Source organism: Myotis yumanensis, unplaced genomic scaffold (genome assembly GCF_028538775.1).
Source record: "Myotis yumanensis isolate MYYU_CA2020_CCGP unplaced genomic scaffold, mMyoYum1.0.hap1 SCAF_10, whole genome shotgun sequence".
Classification (NCBI taxonomy): Eukaryota; Metazoa; Chordata; class Mammalia; order Chiroptera; family Vespertilionidae; genus Myotis; species Myotis yumanensis.
Window position 1 is genome coordinate 41838508 of NW_027223761.1, and position 7437 is coordinate 41845944.

A 7437-nucleotide genomic window follows, 5' to 3' on the forward strand; every position below is an offset into this window, starting at 1 on the left:
TGATGCAGTTGTAAATGAGATTGTTTTCTTAATTTTTCTTTCTGATATTTTGTTATTAGTTTATAAAACAACAGATTTTTGTATATTAATTTTCTATCCTGTAATTTTACTGAATTTGTTTATTAGTTCTAATACTTTTTTGGTGGAGTCTTTAAGGTTTTCTATATGTAATATTACATTATTAGATTCCAGTCAATTTTTGGAAAACACAAATTATCCTGAGAGGTACATTTGAAAAATTTTTGCACATAAAAAACACATTCAACCTGACATGGACCAATCACATAGATAGAGTAAAAGTTTTCAAGAATCTTCCCTATAGTAAACCACAAGAACACAAAATATAGCAAATGTGTATTATTGGTTATGTTCATAAAAATTTTTACACTGTCAATTATTTAGATGTAAATCTCATCTAATAAAATACAAACATGCAAATTGACCATGCCTTCGCTACACCTTAAGCCATGCCCACCAGCCAATCAGAGTGACTATATGCAAATTAACCCAACCAAGATGGCGGCCAGCAGCTACGGAGCTGAAGCAAGCAGGAGGCTTGGTTGCTCCAGTGATGGAGGAAGCCAAGCTTCCAGCCGGCTCTGAGCTCCACTGAAGGCAACAAAGTTTCAATTATAGAAGGTAAATAAATCCCAGAATAAAAAAATAAAAAAAGGAGAGGTTGGGAGCTTCAGTCACCGGGGGGCTTGGCCAGCCTGAAAATGGCCCTCATCCCCTCACCCTGACTGGCCAGGCACCCCAGTGGGGACCTCCCATCCTAAAGGGGGTGTGGCCAGCCTAAAAACAGCCATCAGCCCCTCACTCAGGCTAGCCAAACCTCCATGGGGTGAGGGTCCCCACCTGGGGGGGGGGGGGGTTGACCAGCCTTCAAAAAGCTATCAGCCCCTCACCCAGGCTGGCCAGGCACCCCAGTGGGGATCCCTACCCTGAAGGGGGTGTGACCAGCCTGCGAACAGCCATCAGCCCCTCACCCAGGCTGGCCAGGCACTCCAGCGGGACCCCCACCGTGATCCGGGACACCCTTCAGGGAAAACCAGCTGGCCCTCACCAGTGCACCAGGCCTCAATCCTATATTATAAAAGGGTAATATGCAAACTGACCCTATCAGCAGAACGACTAGGAATGACTGGTCACTATGACACACACTGACTACCAGGGGGCAGAAGCTCAATGCAGGAGCTGCCCCCTGGTGGTCAGTGCGCTCCCACATGGGGAGCTCTGCTCAGCCACAATCCAGGCTGCCAGCTGCCAGTAGAGCAGTGGTGGTAGGAGCCTCTCCTGCCTCCTCAGCAGCGCTAAGGATGTCCGACTGCAGCTTAGGTCTGCTCCCCGCTGGCAAGTGGACATCCCCCGACGGCTCCCGGGCTGCAAGAGTGATGTCTTACTGCCAGCTTAGGCCCAATTCCCCAGGGAGTGGTCCTAAACCAGCAGGTGGTCATCCCCCAAGGGGTCCCAGACTGTGAGAGGGCACAGGCCAGGCTGAGGGACCCCCGCCCCCTGAATGCACAAATTTTTCTGCACCGGGCCTCTAGTATTAAATAAGAGTCCACTAGTTTACTAAATAATAGTAGATTATATAGTAGTATATTATACACTTATGAGACCTATTTACATAATGTTCCTTTTTATTTTTTTTTAATTACACTTCACATTTAATAAAATTTTGTGTAAGTTTCAGGTGTACAGAAAAGTGGTTAGACGAGGATATACTTTACAAAGTCTTCCCCCTGATATTTCCAGTACCCAGCTGACAGCATACAGTTATTCGCATAATGTTCTTGATGCTAAAGGAAAATACTTGTTATATAACATTAAGAGGAAAAAAAAGTAAAGCTTAAAATACACTCACAGTTATGTGAAAATAAGCTTAAATGACAGACATTTTGTGATTACAAAATATTTTATTAATGGGCATGACTAGTGGTCATTAAAATGCTTCTTTATTTTATTTTTGTATTTCTGCTGAAACAAACAACAAATATTTTTGAAATATGGCCTGTAATTATTCAGGTGCTCAATTAAGTAGAAGCAAAATTTTACAATAAAATAATTCTTGTTTGATTTTGAAACACTTCTGAGGAACACAAAGGAAACAAAGAAAAATAAGTTTGTCAACATACTATTTAAGGACTTGTGTATAACTAAAATTCATGGACAGGCAAAATAAGAAAATGTTTTAATAAACATTATGTTCTTAAACAAATGAAAAATGTGAAATATACTGCATGTTAATAATAATGAAATGGCCCTAGCCAGTTTGGCTAAGCGAATAGAGTGTCGGCCTGCGGGCTAAAGGAACCCAGGTTCCATTCCAACCAAGGGCACATTGCCTGGGTTTGATTCCCCTAGTAGGGGGCGTGCAGGAGGCAGCCAACCAATGATTCTCATTGATGTTTCCATCTCTCTCCTTTCCTCTCTGAAATCAATAATAAATATATATTAAAAAATAAAAATAATAATGATGAAATGGTTTAGGTAAATTACATGCAAATTACATCCATAAACAAGTATATTTTATAGCCAGCTAAAAATGCATTAAAAATATAATAAATCCTTATGCTATATATATAAATCTATGTGAAAAAATAGTTTGATATTTTAAAAATACAAATAGATTTTGCATAGATTATATATGTAATCTATGTGAAAAAATATGTAAAAATTTCAGACATGTAAAAAAATTTTTAAACAAAAGATAAATCACACTGACAGAAGTAATAAATGTGACTTCATTATGCATTTTATTATCTCCAATTTATTTCAAGTGAAAATTTCATAGTTTTACAGTTTACAAAAAAATGTATTTTAAACATCTTGATTTAGTGCCTACCCTTTCAGATGACATAATAGACACCAGAGAAGTAAAATATAGAATGCCACGCTTGTTCTCAATTGAGAAATGAACAGTGAATAAATAATTACAATGACACAGGATAAATGCATTTTAAGAGTATACTTGGATTTTTAAAAAAGAGTATACTTGGATAATTGATATGTAGCATATTCTTATACAAGTAAAATAGAGAGGTGATAAAAATGCCTACAGAGATATATAGTTTTGGCATGGGATTATGTCCACGTTACTTTGCTAATTGAGAAAGGTGCATTTAAGAAGAGTAGGTGGAATATTGGCCCACTTAAAGTTTTTGTTTACCTGCACACACGTACATAGTAGAAAATGTATTATGACCTTCTATAAAATTATATTAGCTGGGAATATCTCTGTTGAAAACTGGGATTTTGTACACATTTTATGTCTAATACACTAAGATGGAATGAATGAGGAGTTTCTAGAATGAGAGAATGTTTCACTGTGTCAGACGGTGCTAATGTGTCATGACCAATGTAGACTGAGTATTGACCATTGGATTAAGTAATGTGGAGGTTACTATGACAGGCCATGCCATGGCATAGGAAAACTGTCTGACTGGGGTGAGAGGAAGAAAAATACAGAAAGATATTGATTCCTGAATATATAGACAACTCTTTCAAAGTCTTTTACTGTGAGGGAGAGTGAGAAAGAAGAAGAAGACTGGAAAGAGGAAGATGTGATGGAATAGGAGGTAGAGGAGGAAAGGATGAAGAGAAAAAGGAAGAAAGAAAAAAGGAAGGAGAAGAAACGGAAAAGCAGAGGAAAGGCTATAGGAGAATGGGGGTGCCAGAGGTTTGTGCCTGCTTCCCTCTCTTCCTTTCTTTAAATTTCAGGACAAATAATGGAATGTATACAGATGGAGGTGATCCTGTAAAGAATAAAACTTTATGATGGAGAGGGCAAAGGTAATAATATTTAGAGCAACAACCCAATATAGATAAGACAAATGGGAACTGTTTCACCACAGCAAGGCATAAAACAAACCAAGAAAGAATAGTCCACTAATTATCAACAATTCATCTCTTTCCAAATACCTATCTAGGGCTATAGACTAGAAGTGGTTTTCTTATCAGACTATGAGTGAGAAAGCTTACTGAGCCACAAAAAAATTGATCTCTTAGTATTGATCAGAGACTTTGAAAAGCATGTCCCAAGCTCCCCTGTGACTTGCTCCAGAAACATATACTCAGTGAGGTAGTCTATAGATTACATAGATATGTAGTCTCAGCTGTCCCCCAGCTACTAGAAGTTTCTAAATCTTACCTCAATGGATGACTAGAAATGTTGAGAAAACTAGTCTGGTTTCCATTCCCAAAGTCATATCTGTTTTGAAAATAAGATATGAGTCACCTGGTCCCGGATCTGTTTGGTCATAATTCCACAAATGATGGGATTCAGCATAGGAGGAGCCAGAATGCAGACATTGGCCAGCAGGATATGGATATGGGGTGAAATGTGGCGCCCAAAGCACTGAGCGAGAACTGAGAAGATCCCAGGCCCATAAAAGAGGATAATGACACAAACGTGGGAGCCACAGGTGTTGAGCGCTTTGTAGCGAGCATCTTGGGAAGGGATGCGAAAGACAGCACGGAGAATACGAATATATGAAACAATAATTAGAAAAACATCTAAAGCAATTGTTGACATAAGAAGAAAAAGTCCATACCAGATGTTTACTCGTATGTCATCACAAGAAAATTTGGCCAACCCAATGTGCTCACAAACAGTGTGTGGAAGAATGTTACTTTTGCAAAAAGTCAGTCTTTTCAGAAGAAATATTATGGGAAATACTGTACCGAAACTTCTCAGAAAGACAGTCAAACCAATTTTCCCAATCAGTGCATATGTAAGAATAGCTGTGTATCTCAGCGGGTAGCAAATGGCAATGTAGCGGTCAAATGCCATCACCAGCAGGATCCCTGACTCAGACATGAAAGTGGAAGTGAGGAAGAATACCTGAGCGATGCAGCAATTCAGGGAGATCTCCCCAGTATGGAACCAGAAGATGGCCAAGGCCTGAGGTACTGTGCACGTAGAGAGGACAACATCTGTTCCAGCCAGCATGCAGAGGAAGAGGTACATGGGTTCATGGAGGCTGGGCTTGGTGAGGATAATGAAGATGAGCAGACTGTTCCCAAGCAGGGCCATGACATAGGAAATGAAGAAGGGGATGGAAATCCACATGTGCTGGTCCTCAAGGCCAGGGATGCCCAGCAAGTAGAAGACTGTGTGGCTAATACTAGTGTGGTTTGAGGTAGTCATACCTGGGAAGACCACCAGAGACATCACTTCTTATTCACAGAGACAGAGGAAAAAGCAGATTTCCCTGGAGTATTCTTTGTGAAGATACCATGAAATTTTGACATATTCCTCATTTCCATCTTCTTTGAACATACAAATAATAAGACACAAACATTGTTGAAAAAGATATGTGCTCTGCCCTCAATGAGTGACATTCTCATTAAAAGATACACATGTTTCTAAGCAATTAAAGTAAAAATATCATTGTATGTTCTTTCCTACAAAACAGGGAGTTATCAATGTAGAGAAGAAACCGTTGTGTGTGTCTGGGAAGGCAGTAACAAGATGATTCTTGCACTTGAGATTAAGCAGTGAACATAAGGTGAAGAGTGAAAATAGGGAATCACCATGAGAAAATGTTTGCATGCTTGAAACATTTTTAGTCCAGGTAGCTGATGCATAGGAAGTGCCGGGCAGGGCAGGGAGGATTCGCACAGGCAGATTTTTCCTGATTGTGAAGGGCCTTGATCACAACTTCACAGTAAGACTTCATCCTTTGCACAGGGAACATTGTCAGATGTCTTGAAGCCAATAGTTTAGAACAATTATTCTACTTTGGAAAAATTACTGATAGAGATTCATGAAAACAATAATTGACCGAAAATATAGGATTCTAAAATGCCAGTAGTGTTCCAGGAATAGAATGGATCAGATTATAATTCAGTCACAGAAGAATTAATCTAACATTTATTATGTATATGCCTTATGCCAGAGACTATGGTAAGCACTTTGCATGTGGCACTTTGTGTATTTCTGAATTTTGATGTTGAATATCCAATTTCAGGATTGGGTATTAACCCCATTTCACACATAAGGGAAGCGGGACTCAATGAATGTAGATCATTTTCCAAATATCACAAACCAATACCTGATAGAAATAAGATTTTAAATTTCTGAAATTGCCCTAGCGGGTTTGGCTCAGTAAATAGAGCGTCGGCCTACAGACCAAAGGGTCCAGGGTTCAATTCTGGTCAAGGGCACATACCTTGGTTGCAGGCTCCTCCCCAGCCCAGGCCCTGGTCAGGGCTCGTGCAGGAGGCAACCAATCAATGTATTTCTCTCACATCAATGTTTCTCTCTGTCTTTCTCTCTCTCTTCCACTCTCCCTAAAAATCAATGGAAAAATATCCTCAGGTGAGTATTAACCAAATAATAATAATAAATAATAATAATAATAATTTCTGAAATTATCACATACAATTTTCTCACTCATTTAAGAAGATAACTAAAAGACATGTAAGAGGCAACATTCACGGGGAATATGTGCCTCCACTAAAGCACTCCTTGTGCTCACAATTTAGGGAACTAAGTTTAGAAATAACTGAAATGGGGAAAAGAAACACATTATTGCTGGGCACGCAACACCATGATATTTGAAAGACTTTTCTGAAGTGGAAATTATAGCACATGTTTGGAAGTGTACTTTCACTCACTAACTCAGTCATTTAGCAAGTGTATTTTAAGTGTTACCATTTTTCAAGTACCATATTACAAACGGGGACTATCAAAAAAAATGAAAAACATCCAGGATCCTAGGGGCTTACAGTTTGAGGGTGAAACAAATTTGTAAACAGGTGGTTTTGGAGAACTGGAGACCAATGCTAATTCCCTCTGATGAAGAGTTATCTCTAAATACCTATTGCAGTAGCTGTTATATATTATGCACATTATGATTATTTCTTCCACACCAGGTCCCCCCTTTTGATTCCTCTGTTTTCTTCTTTCTGGAGAGGAAAAGCAGCTCCTATTACCATCCTATAAGCAATGAGAGAAATTGCTCTGCCATTGAAGTTACTGGTCAAGACAGCCCAGTCACAGCCTGGAGAAGGGAACTATCTCTATAGAGCGTATGGCTGCTCTGTGAGAGAAAGGGGCCAGGGAACACACAATTCAACAAAGACTTGAGCTTCAGATGAGGAATCATTATAGACGCTGATGATGCCAAGTTATTGAAGAAGGGTTGTAGCACATAATTTTTATTAATTTCAGCCCATGACCAAAGCCAGAGAACTAAGAGGTTGCAGAACTGCCTGTTTGACCTCCTGTTGGAAAGATTTTGCTCTAACATGTTTATCCTAGAAATCCCTTCTCAAATGACTCCTTCTTCATACATTCTTCTCACATCTGCCCAAGACGGTCTGGCTGCCTCCTCAAAGCCCTTCCCACACCCTGCTTTGGGAAACCTGGCATAGATCTCAGTCATCATCAAGGCACTTCTCACATTTTCTGAGATATGTCTTCAGTCT

General features: G+C 39.5%; 1 protein-coding gene across 1 annotated transcript; it reads right to left on the bottom strand.

Annotated features, from left to right (window-relative positions):
• Nucleotides 1-4207: 4207 nt before the first annotated feature.
• On the bottom strand, nucleotides 4208-5152 carry LOC139018186 (olfactory receptor 52B4-like). The gene has a single exon (XM_070426835.1). It carries the CDS (start codon nucleotides 5150-5152, stop codon nucleotides 4208-4210), a length of 945 nt encoding a protein of 314 aa, XP_070282936.1.
• Nucleotides 5153-7437: the final 2285 nt, after the last annotated feature.